We start from the raw sequence: 20,109 nt of genomic DNA on the forward strand, positions 1-20,109 counted from the left end.
TTTTGAACTCATTGTTAGCGCGCTGGTTACAGACGAGTTGGCAAGCGGGGCGTTGTAATGGATACAGGGCTTTTCAATATGGTGGTTGATAAATAGGTATGTGTCTAATGGGGTCTAATTACCAACGCAAATAGGTCATATGCTTGATATAAATATATGTATACACATTATACGCCCGTCATGTACACATCCCATAAAATGATCACTTGGCCAAAATGCCTCAACATAGTGCATATTATAAAGCTTCGAGACAAATCGGTCCTGGCCCTGATGGGCGGGCGGTGTTACTTTTGAGCACCTCGCTGCAGCTGGTGCCGCGTTAGGATTCATGAGCATAAGTTTTCAACTGTTTACTTCGACGTTGCCAACTCTATCTGACAAGATTACCGCATTTGGTATATTGGTGGCGCAGCAAATTGTCCAGTGACCCAAGAGGATTCATACTTTTTGCTGGATATTCCCAGATATCCATTGATCTATCTGCCTATTAGTGTCGGATGCCCAAGCAAATAGCTACGGTGAGTATGGGCCGACCAATATCCTCTGCCCTAGCATCAATGAATAACTCTTTGCAGGAGTTTGTAAACTCGCCAGAGATGAGAAGACCACGAGCTCAGAAGTCGAGTCGCTCCAGCAGCCCTCAGTGAGGCTCAGGCCACAGGTCGTGGCGCTTATATATCAAGAGTCAATCCGAACTTGGATGTTCAAAGCTGAACGCACCCCTCTAGACTTCAAGTGTTTGTCTCCGGTACTCCCAGTAACCCTGGCGAATCCGGTCCCACTTCTCACCCAGTCTTCGAAGGCACAAATCCGCCTTCTCCTTATCGCCAGCCTCCTTGTACGTATCCGCCAGCTGGTCCAACGCATGAGAACTACGAACCGCCTCGCTCTCCTCCCCCAAATCCTTGACGTATTCTTCGACATACCCCTTCACACTGCCGAGCTTCCTGCCCCCCTTGACCAGCACGCCGCGCAGATAATTCCACGGGCTCTGGTTCTGCGGCGCAAGCTTGATTTTCTCTTGTGCGTACCGGATTTCGCGGTCGATAATCTCCGCAGGCACCTTGGGGTCGTGCTCCGTGGAATGCGAGTCCTCCGTCGCATAGCTGGGGTTCGAGAAGACGAGAAAGAAACGGTGCGACCACGCCGAGTTGTTGCGCACGTCCTCGTCAATCATGCCTTCGATGCTCTGCAGCTCGACTTGGTCCCACATGCTGAGCTTGTGGACGATATACTGCCGATACGACCAGACGTGGTAGTTCTTGGCGTCTTCGGCAAACATCTGCATCAGGAAGTCGCGCTCGCTGTTTGCGAGTATCTTGATGTCGTCGGGTGCGTCTGCGATGGATGGGTAGTAGTGGTCGATAAGCAGCTGGCGGTGATGCCAAATTTGGTAGTTCTTAAGGTGTTCCAGGGCGACATTATTGAGCCAGGCGAGCTCCTCGAGAATGGAGATTTTGAGGGCCTGGACAATGGAGAAGCGGTAGAGCCAGACGGTGTAGTGGGCTGGGTTCATGAAAATGATGTCCTCGGTCAGCTTGAGGCAGCGGGGAGAATATTCCTGTGCTGCCATTACAGCGCGGAGATAAGACATAGCTGAGGCATGTAAGTATGATAGTAGCAAGCTTGGGTATGGGCTAACGTACATTCCGCGTAGTCTTCGGGGTACGATATAGCTGCCAACGCACCCTCTGGCTCCGACTGAGGAATGGGCACTACATCATCCCAATCCGGGTCCATCGAATATGAGTTGCGCTTCTCCCCGTACAGGTCGTCCTTCAGTGCCGCCATTTCTTTTCTTCTCACTCTCTCCTTCTCCACGGCGCCGTCTTCCAAGGTGAAAGGTTCGCCGGTGTTACCGTCCACGAGGCCACTTAGCACAAGGTCCCGCCGGTTCCTAAACCGGTCACTTGCGCTGGTCAGTTTTCTCAACTTGCTTTGCTTAGTGAACCGCACGTTGCGCTCCTCGAGCGTGTAGTCGCCGATGTTCCGACCGTGTTTGTCCTTGCCCCACTGGTCGGGCGTGGGCTTGATGTGGGCTCTGCGCACCGGGATGCCCAAGTCGCTGACCTGCTTCAAAATTTCCTTCTGCGTCTTCTTGGAGAGCTCCTCTATGACTCCGGGTTGGGCCGACTGCTGCGTGATCCAGCCCTGCTTGTCTACTGCGGACATGCCATCGAGGCCATGTCCCTCGTAGGCGCGGTCGAACGGGCGGGTCAAGTAGTACGTATGGAGAGCGTCCTCGTAAACCGTCTTGGGCTCCTTGGATGCCCCTGTGGCTAGTGATCAGTCAGCGTTAAAGTGACTATATGAGTTATTGTCCTTCGTGTCTCACAGTCGGCTGTTTTTGCCTTGGAAGCTCGCTTCTGTTGCGACATGCTGGTGAGCTGTTGGGACAATAGAGGTTGCGATGAAGTTAAGGTAGATGGTGGGGGGGCATCACCGACAACAAAATATTATCTGATAACCCGATACCCCAGTGGAATAAGCGGTATAAGCACACGTAGGAGCAAGCGGGGTGGACTAATGCAGACCTTTGGGATGACTGTTTATTTATGTATTCAAATTTATATATCAATGCTCCTCAAGCATAAATATGCATTGCTGCTGGTCTACACCGCAAAGTGCTATTCTTTATTATCAAATATCTAGGTTGGGGGCATGTGTGAAGAACCAAAAATATAATACAGCATGCTGTCGAAGATATATACCGTGAATGCTCAAACAGGGGGTGATATCACTCACACCATGCGATCCTCCAACGTCATCAACGAGACAGTCCATAATCATGATTTGCCCAAGCCCTAAATACCAAAGCTGTTGGAAGCCATGGTGGCTAGTAAGCCCTGATGTTGAAGCGGCTGTCCGTTGGAAATCTAGCATCCTGTGGCTTCCATGTTGTCAATTGAGGAATCTCCGTCACGGCCACACCCTATGCTTCTGCCAAGAAGGAAACAACGTCGGAATTAGTGGTTTTCAAGTCTCCAGAACTTCCAACCCTCCCTCTCGGCACCGCCACCGTGAACTCCGACCAGCTTCTCCACACCTTCGGTCCCGGGAGCCTCGAGGAAGTTCTCCAGGTCGATTTCCATTCCTCCCTCTTCATCCTCATCAAGCCCGTTCTTCAACACTGCAGGCCAAAGGACTCCAACGCCATCCCCACCCAGAGTCGTTTCGAACTTTTGGTAATTCTCCTCCTCAAGTTGCTCCTCGAGTCTGCCCAGCTTTTCCCTAGAAACACCAGGCTTCATCAATGTTATTGAACAGCCACCGCCTCCTGCCCCGGTCAGTTTCGTCCACCCAATACCTTCATGATCGAGCAGCTCCCGTACGCGTTCTAGGCGCGGGTGTGACACTCCCAGAGACACCAAGAGCCCGTGGTTAATCGTCATGAGCTCGCCCACGCGCCTTAAGCTTTCGACTTCCTCGCTGTTGAAATCCTCTTCGTCTATCAACTCGCTTGCGCTCCTCGTCACCCCATCTATCGCATCGAGGATTGTGCCCACCAGTTTCGGATGGGTTTCCTTCAGCTTCGCCACCTTGGCCACCTCAGCGGCCGTGGACTTGGCTTGCCTGGTATCGACCAACAACAGGGGCAACTCGGGGAAGTCCCAGAGTGGTCTTACTACCGGTGGTTTCTGGTAATCTGTTCTTTGGAATACCACTGCCTTGCCCTGGGTTGAGACGGTATTGTCGACACCTGACGGGTTTCCGTGGATGCACATCTCCGCCACGAAAGCCCAACGGTTTATCCTCTCCACCTGCAAGCGCGCCTCTTCTGGGGGTTGATCAGGATGCGGGCCAGAGAGCGTCCGCAGTTGCAACAACAGGGCGGCAGCCTGGCATACTGCAATTGAGCCACTACTGCCAAGACCAGCACCAATTGGTATCGTTGATCGGAGGGTATATTGGCAGCCCGGGAATTTCGGCGAACCCAACGAGAGGAACAGGTAGAGGAAAGAAGTCGCCGCGTTTTGGTGCACCTTTCGCTCGACGTCCCCCTTTCCTAGCGAGACATCCTTGAGATGTGGTTGTATAGCTGCGAGGAGATCTGGATCGAGAGTTGTTACCAAGTCGTAGTAGTACTTCTTCTTGGACGGGTGATGGAAGATACCCCACGGCAGATCGTCGATATTCCAGGTATGATCGAGGTCGATATCGGGGAATCGCAGCGTTACCGTTCGCCTGGATTTGGAGAGTGCGGTGACGAGGAGATAGGACCGAAGCGAGATGGACGCGGCAATGGCGGCCTAAAAAGAAAGACGATTAGCTTTGCACAACGGGCCAGGAAACATCGCACAATGGCGAGGCTCATTCGTACCTTACCATGCACCACGGCATGTTCTCCAAACACAATGACCTTACCCGGCGCAGACACCATAAAAGCAGGCATCATGGGACTCGACATCTTGCGATCGAGCTTCCTTCTGGGGCTGTCGGGCGACAAGGACGGGGACAGCTTGCCGTTTACACCGTTGCTGGTGCCATTGCTGTCACCGTGAATCTGCAACCTAGCCAGGCCGTTTTGGACGCCATTAGTCCCGTTCGACATTTCGGATCCCAAGAAAGCGGTGTCGGGCGTGGTTGGAATGCAAGTCATTCAGTTGATACCGTGGACAGTTGTAATCCACTTTGGCGGCCGTGGTCGAGCTCGCGTTGCGCGCGCTTCCTCCAATTGGGCTTGCGCCGTCTCGAGTCTTTGTTGAATACAAGCAATTACCTTTGCCTAAGAAGTGGTAGTACAGGCAAAACGTAACGAGTGACGCTGACAGTTGCACCGCAGGATGCAAAGGCGACGAGATCTCGTTATCTAAGAAAACGTTGGGGGAAACGGAACTAGCAATTGAACTAATGAAAATAAAAGTGAAGACGGTAGCGAGCAGTGAAGCTTGTGGCAGTCTTTAATCTCAACAACGGGATCTAGCATATACTTCCCAGAACTGACCGCCACGAATCGTTCGAGAAACAAAATGTCGAGTCAAAGAGATCTGGGGGAGCTTTGTCATAATATATATCGAACTTTACTAGCATAGATGGTCAAGGATACATACGACACTCACGCAACTTATCTCAACGTGGCACCCCCAAATTGACTCCAAACTCAACCAAGGCCCCTTTGCTTCATCTTCCACTAAACAATCACTGGACCCTGGAAGGTCCTTGTAGCAACGGCCAATGGGCAAACCCGGCCAGACGTGAGAAGTTCGCACCGACGCGGTGGAACGGACAGCAGCCAGTCATTAGGAACCAATTGGAAAAGGGATTGATGCCGGGATTGTTGGTGCCTCACATCGTTTTCGGGCCATCTTGATGCCTTGGCAGCAGACGGTGCCACATAGTATGCGTCCGAACCGAGCGCCAGATATTGACAGTTGACGGCTTGCTTCTCATCATCGCTGCCGCTGAAAGCTGGGGGATTCTACACCAGCAAGTTGTCAATTCGATCCGTTGATGGTATCTCCGTCTCATCTGATGTGTTTATGTAAGCTGACTGCATAGAATGATGACACGTCAAGCTGGTTAATGCAGTACTGACCCTGCAGAACTGTGTTAAATAAGATGTTGCATCAATTACCGCATCAAAGGAAATGAAGCGATGCTTGCAACTTGAGATGATTACACAGTGTGTAGAAGATGTGCTTCCGTGTTCGCACGGTTTGAGCAATTGGTGGGCTTATTCATCGACAAAATTGTCGATAGCTTGGAGCTTGGAGCTAGAGATAGAGACAGCGTCAAGCTTCACCCCTCAAGGGCAACACTTGATGCAATGCGGGGCTTCGCATCACTTTCGACTCGAGGGCTGCTTCGACTACAAGCCACTGCAGCTCCTCGCGATGCCTGGATCTGCTCGTCATGTCATTATGGGCAGGTGGCACAATTGCGCTCCGCAAAGAGCTTCAGCAGCAGTAGCTATAGGTTTGGGAAGGAGCTCAAGGACAAGCCGTTTTATGCGACAACGCCCATATTCTACGTAAATGCTTGTAAGGACATACTCGGTTCCATGAGATGACGGAATAAGCTGATTGTCTCTTTTTGAAGCTCCTCATGTCGGCCATTTGTATACCATGGTCCTTGCCGACGTCCTCAAGCGCTGGGAGGTACTGAAAGGCGGACCACCCGCGTTACTATGTACCGGTACCGACGAGCATGGCATGAAAGTGCAGCGCGCCGCCGAGCTGCAAGACGTGGCTCCAAAGGTATTCTGCGACAGCGTGGCTCAGACATTCAAGGACTTGGCGAAGAAGGCCAATATAGCCAACGATTTCTTTATACGGACGACGGATCCCGACCATCGAGACGCAGTCGAGTACTTCTGGCAAACTCTACAGGCCAAGGGCTTCATATACGAAACGAAACATGAAGGATGGTACTGCGTGAGCGACGAGACCTTCTATCCCGAGAACATGGTCACGAAGCAGGTGTCACCAACAACTGGCAAAAGCATAATGACCTCCATCGAGACTGGCAATATCGTGAAATGGACCGAGGAAAGGAACTATCACTTCCGCATGACAGAGTTGAAGGATAGGCTGCTGGATTTCTACAAGAAGAACCCAGAATGGGTGGTGCCTGCCAGTCGCATGGCCGAGGTGGTAAAATGGGTTGAAAACAACCTCGAGGATCTATCGATATCACGCCCGGCTAGTCGTCTGACCTGGGGCATCCCCGTACCAAATGATGAAAGCCAGACCATCTACGTCTGGGTCGACGCTCTCATCAACTACTTGACCAAAGCGGGATACCCCAACTGGACTCCTGGCTCCGAGCACCTTGGGGGATGGCCAGCAGATGTGCAGGTCATTGGCAAGGACATTGTACGATTCCACTGTGTGTACTGGCCGGCTCTCCTGATGGCACTCGATCTTCCCCTTCCAAAGCGCATACTCTCCCACGCGCATTGGTTGATGGGGCAAAGAAAGATGTCCAAATCGGTTGGGAACGTCGTCAATCCTTTCTTTGCCCTGGAACGATGGGGCGTCGATGCAATGCGCTACTATCTCATGTACTGCGGTGGGATTGCATATGACACCGATTACGGCAACTACTACATCACTCAATCCTATGTGAAGGGATTGCAGGGTGGTCTTGGAAACCTCCTCAATCGAATCACGCGACCTAAGGTCTGGAGCGTCAGGGACGCCGTGACACACGCACATGAAGTAAGGCGCCAGCGCGAACCGAAATCCACGACGGCGAAAACTTTGGCTGAGGGGATTGGGAAAACGTCTTCACCTGTGTGTGAAACAACGGACCTGCACCACAAACTGATAGCCTCGTCGGCCGAAACTTTCGCTGAGCAAATGGCAAAGTTGAATCCCGGAGGTGCTCTCAAGGGAATAATGGAGATGATCTTTGAGGTAAGTTGGACATGAACTATAAGCTCGTGTTGTGCTCGCTTACTTATTAACATCCGTGGAAGACCAACGCATATCTACAGCTGGCTAAGCCTTGGGACCTGGTGAAACAAGGAGAGATGCAACTAGTCAAGGAAATCGTTTACTGCGCTGCGGAATCAGTACGCGTTGCGGGCATTCTCTTGCAACCTTACATGCCCGAAAAGGCAGCGGGACTGCTTGACCGACTGGGTGTCGAACCTGAGCGGAGAACGCTGGCGTACGCAAAGCTTCATGCGGATGATACTTACGGGGTTTCCAGGGTGCCTCTCGGTGAAGGCGCGCAAAGTAGCTTGTTCCCTCCTATTCCGTACCAGGAATTCGACGTAGAAGATTAATCAACACAGTGCCGGCGTGGCATCAGCTGGAGACGAACTGCAACAGCGTAGATCATTATGTTCCTGTATAGTAATTACTCACTCGATACCCAACTCATAATTCGAAATGGCATTTGCTGCTTGTTGGGGGTATGGGAATGTGCTCGGCATCAAATTGATGAATTTTGAACCGTCCAAAGGATCTGTCTGCAATTTGCTGAACTTCGAATCCTCGGCGAACGTCAAAAATTGCCGGGTAACAACAACACTGCTGCAACTCGCACGCTTCCAACATACAATCACATCCCAGAGTAACATTATTAAAGAAGCACCAACTGTGTCAGGAGCCAAAACCCCATTTTCGAGACGTTGGCCGCAATGAAACTCAACGAAAACACCGGTGCGGACCTTTCTCAAAATCACCTCATGTCGAGGTCTCACAATCCTGACTCACACTCACCAAACAGCAATTTCAACTTCCAAGGTGCTCCTCGTGCCCTATGACGCCCACCATGTGCCCCAATATCATCATTGGATGGAAGACCCCGTAGGCATTTCTGCATCTCATTGCCTCACGCAATTGTTTCTTCACCCTCCAAAACGAAACATCGTTCGTTCGAGGGCTAATTCACAGCAGGCCATCCAAGAAGCAACCGCGTCGGAACCTCTCACGCTCGAGGAGGAATACGAAAACCAGCAGTCCTGGCGCACCTCGTCAGACAAGTTGACCTTCATCGTCTGCCAGCCTGTCCCAGTCCTACCTGGTTCCTCTTCGAATGGTGGTGATTCGGAGAAAGACCAGCAGCCGCCCATCATAGCCGGCAAGGCCGACGCGGCGGATCGCATGGTGGGGGATATCAACCTCTTCCTCACGCCGTGGGAAGACGACATCGATGGAGCGGACAACTCCACGCCCGCCCCGAGTGATAGAAAAGACTACGTCGTCGGCGAAGTGGACATCATGATCGCGGACCTCGCAAACCGCGGCAAGGGGCTGGGCAAAGCAGCCGTGTCGGCGTTCCTGCTGTTTATACGGAGGAATCTACGCGCCATTCTGGATGAGTATGCGGCGGGGACAGGTAGAGGAGTCGCTGGAAAGACGAGGAGGCCGGAGATGAGGGCGTTTATGGTTAAGATCAAGGCGACGAATGTGGGGAGTATGGCGTTGTTTACCGGGTTAGGGTTCGTGCAGAGAGGGGAGGTGAACTATTTTGGGGAGGTCGAGATGGGATTGGACTTGTTAAATGGTCTTGGTACTGCTGTAGGGGATGATGCTTCAGGGGGTTATCGGGAAGTCATTTATGACAGGAGCAAGTTGGAGACCTAGTTCGATGTAAGATGAGATAGGGGATAACTCTCATGGTTTCGAACGTAGGTTGGAGTAGTTTACCGATATCAGGAGGTCGCTTAGTGTAGTAAAAATAAAACTCTAACAGCATAGAGTACTGCCCGTTGATTTTACACTATTTCTTAAGGTACCAAAGCAGAAAATCAAGATACCCCATACTTCTCCTGATATGCCCTAAGCATCTCCAGCGTGATATTCGAGCCCCCGCAAACAATGACAACCACATTCTTCTTACTCCACTCCTCGTCACTCAATGTCTTCCCCAACTTCCTCCTAAGCTCGCCATTGAATAAAACCGCAATCGTGGCACCACAAGCCACCTCGACCAACATCCGCGCATCATCAGCCAACCTCACCGAGCCCATAACCGCCTCGGCATCCGTTACCGTCGTATTAACAAAGTGCTTCTCCATGCTCCACTCGAAGGTCTGCCTCGCCACCGACGGCGCGCCCAAGCTAGTCGCTATGCTCGTGATCTTATCTAATGTCACAAGCTTGCCCGCCCTGATGCTGGCGGCCAAACTATCAGCCCCGACCGTCTCCACGGCCAGGACTTGCGGCTTGACCGACCAGGCTTGGCTATCCACGCCCTCCATAATCCCGTTCAGCAAGCCGCCGCCGCCGCAGTTACACACAATCCCATCCAGCTTGATCCCAAACGGCTTCATCTGATGCACCAGCTCCTTGACAATGTTGCTCGCCCCCTCCCAGATATGCGGGTGGTCGAACGGGGGCACGTACACGCCCGTCGGATCCGCAGCCAACAGGTTCTCCCGTAGATGTGCATCGGCTTCCGCCCAATGCGCCCCCACCTGGTGCACTCCCGCACCAAGGAGTCGGAGCTTGGCCACCATGTGCGCCGAGGTCGACATGGGGACAACGATGGTGCAGGGCTGATCGAGGGCCACGGCCGATGTGGCGCAGGCGAGGCCCGCATTACCGCCTGAGGAGCAGTAGAAGTGCACTTTGTTCGTGGGGGCGGCGAGCATGGCACGGTGCATCATGTTGCCTATGCCGCGGGACTTGAAGGAGCCCGAAGGTTGGAGGTTTTCTAGTTTGAGGAAGATATTGCTGTGGGAGTGTGGTTAGTTTCCGGATGAAAATTGGAGCTACGGGTCGGCAGAGGGCAACTGACCAGCCTGCAGCTCGGGATAGTGCCGTTGAGGGTATGGTTGGGGTTTCTATCCAGAGCTTTTGCGGCTCTGGGTCTGGTGTGATAGAACCCATAGTTGGAAGCTGTGATCCGTCTTGGGTCTCTCGAAGTGGAGTGGTATGGGAAGACGACTGGGTAGAGGAGCCAGGGGAGCACCACAGTGAGTATAGAGCTGAAGACGACGGAGAAGGTAGTTTCCTGGATTCCAGGAGCCGGTCAAAGCTGACTTCGGTTCCGCCGACGCTTTATGAGCAACTGGTCCGATAGTCCAATCTCCAAGGTCAAGCCCGTCCAAAACGAAAGTGCGTACTAAAGAATCGCAAGATCTCGTCGTAGTGTAAGTGAGGAGCGTAGTGGCCAGATCCGATTCGGCGCAAGAACAGGATAGGATATTTAAGCCGACTAGGTTCGGTCAAGCTCTCCCCCGGCGTACGTTGTAACCTTTCGGACGGGTCCCCTTTAGTCAAGTAGGTTCCGTCCTGCGACGGCCCAACGGAGAGTATTAAGACGCCAAAACAATCGAGGTTGTGGTACAGCTACTTGCTGAAGATCCTCCGAAGACGCGCCGACCCTGATTCATGCATGGTGTTGTGACAATAAGGCGTGTGTTTTATCTTAGGGCGCCATCTGCAACGCGATAAGACACCGCAATTGCGTCTCGCGGGCTACATTTTGCTGATGTTGACCGTCAGCCAGTCAACCACACATGCTGGCATTTGACGCAAGTCCGATAATAGTATATCCACGGAAACGTCGCAGGGTCTGGAGATCTGGAAATTGGGAAAGCCGGAGTACCGCTGCTTGCCGGTGTAAGCCGTGTCATTGTGAGCATTCGATTTTGTACTGGTAAGTTTGAGATGGCGAGCGGGTAAGTTGTGGAGTGTTTTCATTACTCTACGATTACCCTATACTCGCAGCGCCGTTACCCTATACTTCCAGTAGGAGGTTGCATGAGGAAGTCATCGGACCTTGGTGAGGTTGCACAATGGCTGCCATTTGACTCGACATGTTCTAGTGCAACCGTGCGGTTTACCCAAGTATTAAATTAACATGTAGGTGCTATTTATGCAGCAAGCGGGCTATAGGGTAGCTGTCGCCGCCGTCGTGGTGGCATGGCCGTCTAGAGCCATTCTACCATGAAATCAATCCCACATCAACAGCTGTTAAGAAGCTGTCATGGGTTGAAATATCAATAGCTTTGGTACCCGGTGACTGCCATGATCATGCATCCTCCTCCTGCAGTCCACGCAGCCTTGGAAGGGAGTCATGCCGGTACCCTTCTCTTAAGGCCAGCAGAGCGAAAACATCGGAAGTAAATCAAACCCTGTTCATGAATGTAATGAAATTGTCTAGGTTCCTTTTCTTCTGCCCGTCCCAGACGTAGTGTCCATGTGCCTAAGGTTTTTATCGTAGCCATTTCTTTTTTTTGGCCTCATCTACTAATTATCTTGAACACTCCCGGCTCTTAAAGCAACCGAAAATTCTGACTGACAACAAGCCACTTCCTCATCCCCCTCGGCGCCTTGGGCCCCTGCGCCTCCCAATGCGGCACCAGCATAAAGGCTTCATTAAACGCCTGCTCCCTGCCATCCTCGCCCTTCCCATACTTGACGACGCCGGCGACCTGAATTGCGATGCTCAGCTTGTCGCCCCTGTCGCTGAGGGACGCATCGGGCGCGCCGATGACGTAGTGCGGGTTGACGGGGTGCGCGTCGAACGACTCGACCGAGTAGCTCGTCGGCTGACCCTGCTTCGCCCAGAGGGCCTCGGCCTCCGCTACGCTGCCGACGTGGTGGCCGTTGATGCTGATGTCTGGCGTGATGGCTGCGGCTGTGAGCTTGGGCGACGCGCTGACGTAGAACTCAGCTAGTTTGTGCCGCCGGTTGAGTTTTTCGTAGTAGTGGTCTACGAAGTTTGATGCAGCTATAAAAAGTCATTGGCAACGTTGCTCCCGATGGCGTTAGAGGCGGGATATTCACCGTCGCTGGCGACTTTAGCCTGCGTTTCTGGACTGGGTAGCGACATGATAGAGGTCTGCGGTGGGGTATGATATCTGCCGCTCGTGTCTGATACTCTAGCTCTTGGGTCAATAAAGGTTGATGTCGGCAATTGCCGTCGTCCGCTGCAATGTAATTTGATTTCTTGTTCGTTTTGCAATGTCTTTCGGAGAATCTCGGAATTTAATATTGTGTAAGTTGTAAGTTTTGGAAGTAGATAAAATCAAGGTGGAGATGTGATAGCTGCCTCTTTGTTTTACTGATTGTGACTATAGCCCTATTATATAGCCCAGGACTGTGTAGGTTCTACAGATTTCTCTGTGACCACGTCCTTATCTAGCCTCAGCATAATTCACTTACTTGAGCAGTTTGAATTGATGTTAGGGTATTCGAGCGAATTTATGCATAATACTGTAAACCCAACATGCCCATACCTAGTACTGACGGAAGCACTGCACCTAGACATGGCCTTCGTTTGTGGCGGAAAACTCAACACGACTGTTTTTGCTTGGGTTGTACTCGAACATGCTGTCAAACACTACACACCATCTGTCTGATTAAACGGTGCTCTTCTGCCATGTGGTCCACAGAATGCCTGGTTGCAAATCGTTTCAGATCTTGGTCACGCAAAGCGCAAAACACTTTTATAAAGTCGTGAGAAGTCCTAATAGGGGCAAAAATATTATTCACCCACTTACAGGACCTCTTGTCCGATCTTTGGTGACTATTGGGGGGACTAGCAGCGTTCATAATCTACATAATGTACATTTCTTAGCATCACGCAAAAGCAAGCCGTAGGGCTCTCCAACACGCCTACCCTAACCATAAAGGTGTTGTTCGGGGCATCATCAAAACGGAGTAGTAGAGGAGTAGGTGGCCCTGCGATGTATGCCCGGCCATATGTGATATGCACTACAGGTCTGGTCGGCAGACTAACCTATACCAAGCGCTGCAGGTCGTCTCACGGTGGGGCGATGGAAGGGTCGACGGGAATGGAGGGGGAGGGGAGCATTGGCTCTCCTGAAAAGGAGCAATGTTGGTGTTGAGGGATGAGAAGGGTCTATCAGGGATAACGCGTGGGCGGACATTAGTTTCCTCTGAAAAGGAACTGAAGGTCCTCCGGCGTCAATGACTCCATGGCAGCATCATCGGAGTTGATGGTTGAGTTGATCATATTCGTCTTTTTCTCTTGAAGAAGCACCATGCGACTCTCCACAGAATCCTCAATGCAAAGCCGGGTAATTGTGCATGGACGAGTCTGCCCAATACGATGACAACGATCGGCCGACTGCCATTCAGCCGCGGGATTCCACCACCTAGTGATTATGATTAGCGGATATGTATAGAAAGCGAGGAAGGAAGGCCGGATTCAAACTTACGGGTCGACAATGAAGACTCGAGATGCCTCCGTCAGGTTCAAAGCAACCCCTCCCGCCTTCAGGGAAACCAGGAAACACTCGACGTCAACATTCGTCATGAAGTGGTTAATCGATGCCTGACGCTGCGCCGGCGTCATGCTCCCATCAAGCATCACCGTAGTGATTCCGGCTCGTCGCAGGCGCCACTCGATAAGCTGAAGCATTGTCGTGAATTGGGAGAAAATTATGGACTTGTGGGAAGCATTGTCCGATCGTAGCTTGTGAAGCTCGTGGACAAGCAGCTCAATCTTTGACGATGAAGTCCAGTTCTCCATCTTAATGCGGTTAATGATAGACGACTTCTTGACGAGTGATTCATCTTGCTCCATCTCAGGTTGCTCAAGATCAATGGACAGCAGGATGTGGCAATGGGGGCAATCGGGTTGCTCCTGGGAGTTGATGTAGCTCTTGGCACAAGAGCGGCAGAAATCATGCTTGCATCTTGATCGAATCGCTTCCTCTGCTGGTTCGTCACAGATGCAGCAGACCAGCACGTTTTGTCCGCCGTCACCAGACTTCTTCAGGATCAAATCGGGATGGTCAGCAACTTGACGCATTTGCATGATGAGACCGAAGATGTTGGCGTAATTGTTGAGAAGGACACCCTGGGCCACATAAGTGTCGAATTTGCGTTGACCACTGGTCATGATGCTGTTCGCAAAGTCATTTTCCTCCTCGCCGAAGAATTGACGGTCAACGTAGATTTCCTTGACGGGAAGCTCCATCGAGTTGGTGTGGTCCTTCTTCAAACGACGCAGCATGATTCGATCAGTCAGGAGGCGGAGTTTCTGAAATGCTGCCTTGCCTTCGCCCCTATTACCGTATTTCTGGATGGGATTGAGTAGCTCCTGGTTGAACACGGATACGTGACGCATTGAGCCGTGGTTGCCTGCAAGCAATTAAATTAGTACAGTGAAAAGCAGTACATAAAACAAGGCGCTTACAGTGTTTGCAACGGCCGTCATCGCCCATGGACCATTCAAGGGTTGAACAAGAACAGTTTCTGCAAAAATACGATGCGAACGGACTGATGTTCAAGAAGCGGATCAAGGAGAAGAACTCGCCAATGCGGTTCTGTAAAGGGGTTCCTGTCAAGCACCAGCGATACTCTACCTTAAGGGCAAAACAGGCCTTGGCAGTCATTGTAGTTCTTGTCTTGAGATACATGTTAGTTTTGCTTGCAAGAGTTGTAAGCGTGTAACTAACCTTGATGCAATGCGCCTCATCCAGGATCACTCGATGAAACTTGATTGCGTGAATGGCACTCTTCTCTGTATACATGCCTTCCTTGCGCTTGAATCCCTTCTCCTGCTTGCGATACATGGACTCCAGGCTGTTGTACGACATGAGAATCACATCGTACTTCTTTAGCTCTTTCGGGCCCATGTTTCTGGCTTTCGAGTTGGTGCCATGGAACACCAAAGTCTTCAGTCTGCCATCGGTGTATGATTCAATCTCGGCAGTCCATTGCATCAAAGCAACAGGCGGGACGAGGACAAGTGACGGCTGCTTTGCCGGGTAGTCCGACATGATGAGTGATACTGCCTGGATTGTCTTTCCGAGGCCCATCTCATCACCAAGAAGGCCACCTTTCCACTTCATCGCCTCCATGGCTTTCATCCAAGCAAGCCCTTCAAGTTGAAATGGCTTGAGTTGGCGTGAGATAGTTGCCGGCTGCTCAGCTTTGCCAGCTTTGAGAACAGGCATGTTCTCCAGCGTGATCCACATAGTCTTAAGCTCGGGATGGTTCTTTTCCAGTGTCACACGTTCGTTCTTAGTTCTACGTGCATGTACCGGACCTCTGAAGCCACGACGTGTTTGACCAATTCGTCGCATAGAATTTGGAGTGGTAGGCTGTGGTGGCTCATCCGCCTCTTCATCGAATTCTGCATCAGAATCTCCTATTGATCCGTCTGAGATCCCAGACTCGAAATCTTCGTCTTCAGTAGTAGGTAGAGGTGAGTCAAAACCAGCAGTCTTGAGCTTCTTGCGGGAGCGAGACAAGGGTATGTCGTCGTCCTCCTCCTCCTCGTCCTCCTCCTCCTCACTGTCAGGGATAGATACAGCGGAGCGGCGTCCCTGCGGAGCCTTGCGCTTTACTGTACCAGGCCTTGCGACAAATTTCTTCAGCAGACCATTGCGGCCAGGCTGAGTAGTTGGGAGCCCATCGGTTTCGTCATCAAAAAATTCATCATCGGTCTCATCTTGCTTAGCCAGAGACGCCCTGGTGGTCCGTCGTAAAGACGGCTTTGCGATAGCTTTGCCTTTCCCCTTTAGGCCAGGCAGTTCAGACGAAAGTCCACAGATGACATCATCAAGGTAGTCATTGTCACTCTCGTCGTTAACGGTTAAGGGTTTTCTAGTGCTTCGCCGTGAAGGCTGTTGAGAAATAGATTGTTTCATAGTGATCGCAGCAGCAGCTTTGTTGTCCTCGTCGCGCTGAAGACGGCGAGCCAAGGCAGCATCTGGTGAGTTGTCGTTGTCAAGATCCAAGTCATCACCATCAGAATCCTCCACAACATGCGAGGTGAGTCGAAGAGATCTTCTAGCTCTTGATGACGAGGGCAAGGATCGAGCTGTTCGGGCGTTACGCTCGTTGTCAGGATTGATGATTTCAGGCAGCTCGACTACCAGTCGACCTTTGCCTTTGTTGGACTTCGTCTGCTTCACCATGATAGAGGGAGCTGGCGTGACTGCATTGCTGGTCGCAGGCGTGGAGTACTCGCCACTGTCCGATATGGAGGCTGCCGGTGTAGGCACAGTTGAGGCAGACTCGGACTCGATGGCGGATGCGTTTACTTTGGGAGGTCTGCCACGGCGCTTAGGCGAATCAACAGAAGCTGTAGCACTGAGAAAGGATAGGGCGGTGCCTGCGTTGCCCACAGAGCGTCTCGTGTTAGGCGCCATCTTGTATGTGATAGCACCGTGATGCTGGTGGATGTAAATGGAGATAGGTGAACAGAACGCAAGTTCGTCTCTCTAGAGGTGCAGAGTACCAAGTTTGGCCAATCAGCTGCCACAATAAATCCAGTAAGATGGTGGTAATGAGAGCTTTGGTGAGATCGCCGTGATCACTCAGAGTCAGCTCCAGCGATTTCCCTCCAGCTACTGGATAAGGAGACCAGGCCCAGCGGAGCCTGGGTTTGGTGAGTGAAAACGCTGAAATCGGGCAATGAACAAAGGAATCAGAAACGCAATACAATTTCAAGCCTAAATAATTGCGTCGCTTCGGATTGGACGAAGTCAGTCGTCAGCAGAGGTGATGTTGATTCAGGATGAAGATCCCCTGAAACATTTCAGCAATTGAGTGGCAATCCCCAATCCAAGACAATGCGAGGGGCATTCAGGCAGACGCGTCGGGAGCGCCAGTTCACCTGACTGCACCTATTAAAGCTGGACCGAAATCATATGTATTTAGCCCGGATAGGAATAGCTACACTTGGAGTCCCCGCCAAACCATTAAACTATTAAACTGATAAGAGCTGGTTATTGTCGCTCGCGACTTTCCAAGTGGCAACCGCGTCTCTTTCAAGATTGGAAGGTGACAATCCGATCCGCATGCGCCGGCTTTCATTCCTAGAGCTCAAGTTCGCATCAAGGAATTTTTCTGCGATACCACGAAGTTGCAAGCTTTTGCTTGCTTTTACGACCCTCCCAATTCTGCTGTCGCGCATTTGGCAGCAAGCTCATAGCCTGTATCTTATTCCATCTGCACTGTTGGACGCTTAGCCTTCAGCGTACTCACCAGAAGCCGTCAGGTTCTAGGAAAGCCATCACGATGTTCGTTATCATTCATCCACACATGATTTTGAACTTTAGTGTTGACATCGGTCTACAGGAGTAATCGACAAGATCGTCCAGCCCGCCAAATCAGAGGCCCGTAAGTTAGCCTCCACAGTACTCAAGAAGGCGGCTTGCTGATTTTGTCCTAAAGCCAGTCGGCTCTAACGGATTTCTTGGCTGTATGTTCTCTATGTCCATAACGTAGAACCCTCACAATTAATTTCGAAATACAGTCGCAAAACATCTCGGCGAATCGTATTCGTGCAGATGCGGAAGCCCGACGCAATGCCGCCGCTGCAGCTAATAACCAGGGCGGCTCTAATGGCACTGCAAACACTGCCAATGGCGCAACCGCAACTGGTGATGTAGACGACGATAACGAGGAAGAGGCTGCTGAGGTACAAGTTCCGTCAGCAGCCCGCAGCCGAGCCGAGGCCCAAAAGCGCAAGAGGCAGGCTGAAGCTATTGACAAGATCCAAAAATCGAAGGCCTTCAAGCGGAGAAAGCGCAACAACGAGGATTCAGATTCGGATGATCTGGCTCGTGCCATTTTCCAAGAGAAGTCAGCACCTCTCCCAGGCCAGATGGAGAACTGCGAGATCTGTGACAAGCGCTTCACCGTCACCCCTTATTCGCGTGCCGGCCCCAATGGTGGCTTACTCTGCAGCAAATGCAGCAAGGACTTTGCCAAGGATGATGAGGGCGTGAACAAGTTGAAGAAGAAGAAGTCGGGACCCGCAGGTGCCAGCAGAAGAAAGTTGCAGAGCCGAATCTTGGACGGCATGTACGCAGTTGGCGCGAAGAGCCTGATGACCCTCTGCATCGAGACGTTGGCGAAGAACATCGAGCTTGCAAGCGACCTTGGCGATCTACCCCCTTTTCTGGTCGATCGCATTGCGCGAATACTGTCTAAGCGCCGACTGCTCACTTCGCAATGCCTCGACTTGTTCTTGCAACCCAACACCGAGGACGTCACGGTGTATGATGGATCATACCTGACCGCGAATGACTACATCCGAATCTTCCAAACGGCGTCGCGCCTCAAGAACCTGAAACTTCGCAATGCTGTGCAGTTCAAGGATGAGGTGATGATGTATCTCATCAGCAGAAACCTCGTCCTGCATAGTATACACTTACATGGTGCCAACCTTTTGTCTGAAGACTCCTGGAACGCCTATCTTGAGGCAAAGGGCAAGACTCTCCAGAGCTTGCAGGTATACTACACAGACAAGCACTTTGGGAATGGCGTCGTCGCTACTCTGAAAGATCGATGTCCAAAACTGAAGCGGCTAAAGATCGCCCACAATCAGAAGGTCACAAACGATGGCGTTGAGCACATCGCAAAGCTCGAAGGTCTCGAGCACCTAAGTCTGAAGCTGTTGCAACCAAAAGCCACGGAGCCATACATCAAGGTTGTGCAGGGCATTGGTCAAGGCCTCTGCACCTTGTCTCTGAAGGATGTGCCTGACCTAGATGATCGGGTTCTTGACGCCATCCATGAACACTGCCGTTCACTCTCGAAACTTCGCATCACCGACAGCGAAGTAATGACTGATGCGGGCTTTGCAAGACTCTTCAAGGACTGGGCCAACAAGCCACTGCTTTTCGTTGATTTTCAAAAGTGTCGGCATGTCGATTCTACAAAGCCACGGGAGAACCCACACATGGTTGGTCTCTGTTCCGACGGCTTCCGCGCTCTCATGAAGCATTCCGGCAAACGCCTCAGATATCTCAATATCCATGCTTGCCGACACATTTCTCGAGAAGCATTCGAGGAGATGTTTTCTGACACAGAAGTGTACCCTGACCTCCTGGAACTCGAGATCAGCTTCTGCGAGAATGTCACCGACTTTGTGGTCGGATCCATCTTCCGAAGCTGCCCCAAGCTGAAGGAGCTGAATGTGTTCGGCTGCATGAAGGTAAAGGAGGTTCGCGTGCCCAAAGGGAAGATCTTGGTCGGTGTTCCCAATGCTGTGGGCATGATCATCGAAGGCTCTGACAATGATTCCGTTCCCCAAGCTGGCATGCCTTGCACTCGTTCTGACACTGCCAATGACAAGATCAACGGCGCGACGAAGCAAGATTGATTAGTTCAGCATCGTCTGAGTTATCATGCGCTGCATCGTATACTCTGAGACTTTTGTCGCCTTCATGTAATTTACTGCAGGAGGAGTATGTTTCTGGCTCAATAACCGACCAGTTTTGCTACGGCATGAAGGGTGGATGGAGTCCGTTTACGCATGGACGAGCGCGCAGTTGTATTTGACTGCAACGTAGATAGCATGAAATCCATTGCCAAATTGAACTGCTGGGCTAATCGGTCACCAGATGACAAGACGTAGGCGCGGCGATTCCGAGAAGCCTGCGCTCCGATGACTCCCATGCCAGAAGCAGAGACGGATACAACCACATGTACGCAAGTTCATCTACGAAATACTGCATGTTGTTCTGTTTGCAATTCAGTAAGCATGCATTGGCGATGGTGGCGAAATTTCCTGGTTATTTACTTTCGAGTTTTGTACTATATACATATAAGGGTAAAGACGGTGAAGAAGTATAGCATCTGTGTCTCCTGGTCACCCTCCCCAATCGTCCCAACTCCCGAGTGTCAGTCAGTGTGTCGATGATTTAGTGTTTTCTCCCCACGTCGACAAAAAGCTCAAACCTCCCTGCCCCTTCCATCACTTAATGAGCTAGAA

The 20,109-nt window shown here is 51.5% G+C and overlaps 8 protein-coding genes across 8 annotated transcripts; 3 read left to right on the forward strand and 5 right to left on the reverse strand.

Moving 5' to 3' along the window:
• Positions 1-353: 353 nt before the first annotated feature.
• BCR38DRAFT_417798 (protein prenylyltransferase) lies at positions 354-2,471 on the reverse strand. The gene is made up of 3 exons (XM_040859175.1): positions 2,336-2,471; positions 1,647-2,279; positions 354-1,596 (listed from the first exon to the last, which is right to left on the reverse strand). Exons 1-3 carry the CDS (start codon positions 2,376-2,378, stop codon positions 725-727), a joined length of 1,548 nt encoding a protein of 515 aa, XP_040721298.1. The 5' UTR covers positions 2,379-2,471; the 3' UTR covers positions 354-724.
• A 495-nt stretch (positions 2,472-2,966) lies between these two features.
• BCR38DRAFT_331206 (ribosomal protein S5 domain 2-type protein) lies at positions 2,967-4,552 on the reverse strand (the record flags this gene model as incomplete). Its single annotated transcript, XM_040855037.1, has 2 exons — positions 2,967-4,250; positions 4,322-4,552. The coding sequence occupies 2 exons, from the start codon at positions 4,550-4,552 to the stop codon at positions 2,967-2,969; spliced, it is 1,515 nt and encodes a 504-aa protein (XP_040721299.1).
• Positions 4,553-5,767: 1,215 nt separating this feature from the next.
• BCR38DRAFT_404761 (tRNA synthetases class I (M)-domain-containing protein) lies at positions 5,768-7,732 on the forward strand (the record flags this gene model as incomplete). The annotated part of the gene is made up of 3 exons (XM_040857877.1): positions 5,768-5,981; positions 6,040-7,358; positions 7,421-7,732. 3 exons carry the CDS (start codon positions 5,768-5,770, stop codon positions 7,730-7,732), a joined length of 1,845 nt encoding a protein of 614 aa, XP_040721300.1.
• Positions 7,733-7,911: 179 nt separating this feature from the next.
• On the forward strand, positions 7,912-9,120 carry BCR38DRAFT_18481 (GNAT domain-containing protein). Its single transcript, XM_040853960.1, has 3 exons — positions 7,912-8,111; positions 8,179-8,258; positions 8,349-9,120. Exons 1-3 carry the CDS (start codon positions 8,090-8,092, stop codon positions 9,036-9,038), a joined length of 792 nt encoding a protein of 263 aa, XP_040721301.1. The 5' UTR covers positions 7,912-8,089; the 3' UTR covers positions 9,039-9,120.
• Positions 9,121-9,145: 25 nt separating this feature from the next.
• On the reverse strand, positions 9,146-10,217 carry BCR38DRAFT_417801 (tryptophan synthase beta subunit-like PLP-dependent enzyme). Its single transcript, XM_040859176.1, has one exon. It carries the CDS (start codon positions 10,061-10,063, stop codon positions 9,203-9,205), a length of 861 nt encoding a protein of 286 aa, XP_040721302.1. The 5' UTR covers positions 10,064-10,217; the 3' UTR covers positions 9,146-9,202.
• A 1,191-nt stretch (positions 10,218-11,408) lies between these two features.
• On the reverse strand, positions 11,409-12,501 carry BCR38DRAFT_417804 (uncharacterized protein). Its single transcript, XM_040859177.1, has 2 exons — positions 12,192-12,501; positions 11,409-12,135 (listed from the first exon to the last, which is right to left on the reverse strand). The coding sequence occupies exons 1-2, from the start codon at positions 12,235-12,237 to the stop codon at positions 11,678-11,680; spliced, it is 504 nt and encodes a 167-aa protein (XP_040721303.1). The 5' UTR covers positions 12,238-12,501; the 3' UTR covers positions 11,409-11,677.
• A 795-nt stretch (positions 12,502-13,296) lies between these two features.
• Positions 13,297-16,300, reverse strand: BCR38DRAFT_329431 (SNF2 family N-terminal domain-containing protein; the record flags this gene model as incomplete). Its single annotated transcript, XM_040854883.1, has 4 exons — positions 13,297-13,525; positions 13,589-14,516; positions 14,572-14,782; positions 14,834-16,300. 4 exons carry the CDS (start codon positions 16,298-16,300, stop codon positions 13,297-13,299), a joined length of 2,835 nt encoding a protein of 944 aa, XP_040721304.1.
• Positions 16,301-17,143: 843 nt separating this feature from the next.
• BCR38DRAFT_359406 (uncharacterized protein) lies at positions 17,144-19,986 on the forward strand. The gene is made up of 4 exons (XM_040857147.1): positions 17,144-17,407; positions 17,466-17,507; positions 17,562-17,589; positions 17,644-19,986. Coding segments are annotated over exons 1-4 (1,926 nt in total). The 5' UTR covers positions 17,144-17,405; the 3' UTR covers positions 19,498-19,986.
• The last annotated feature ends 123 nt before the right edge of the window (positions 19,987-20,109 follow it).

The sequence above is a fragment of the Pseudomassariella vexata genome, assembly GCF_002105095.1.
Source record: "Pseudomassariella vexata strain CBS 129021 chromosome Unknown BCR38scaffold_1, whole genome shotgun sequence".
NCBI lineage: Eukaryota > Fungi > Ascomycota > Sordariomycetes > Amphisphaeriales > Pseudomassariaceae > Pseudomassariella > Pseudomassariella vexata.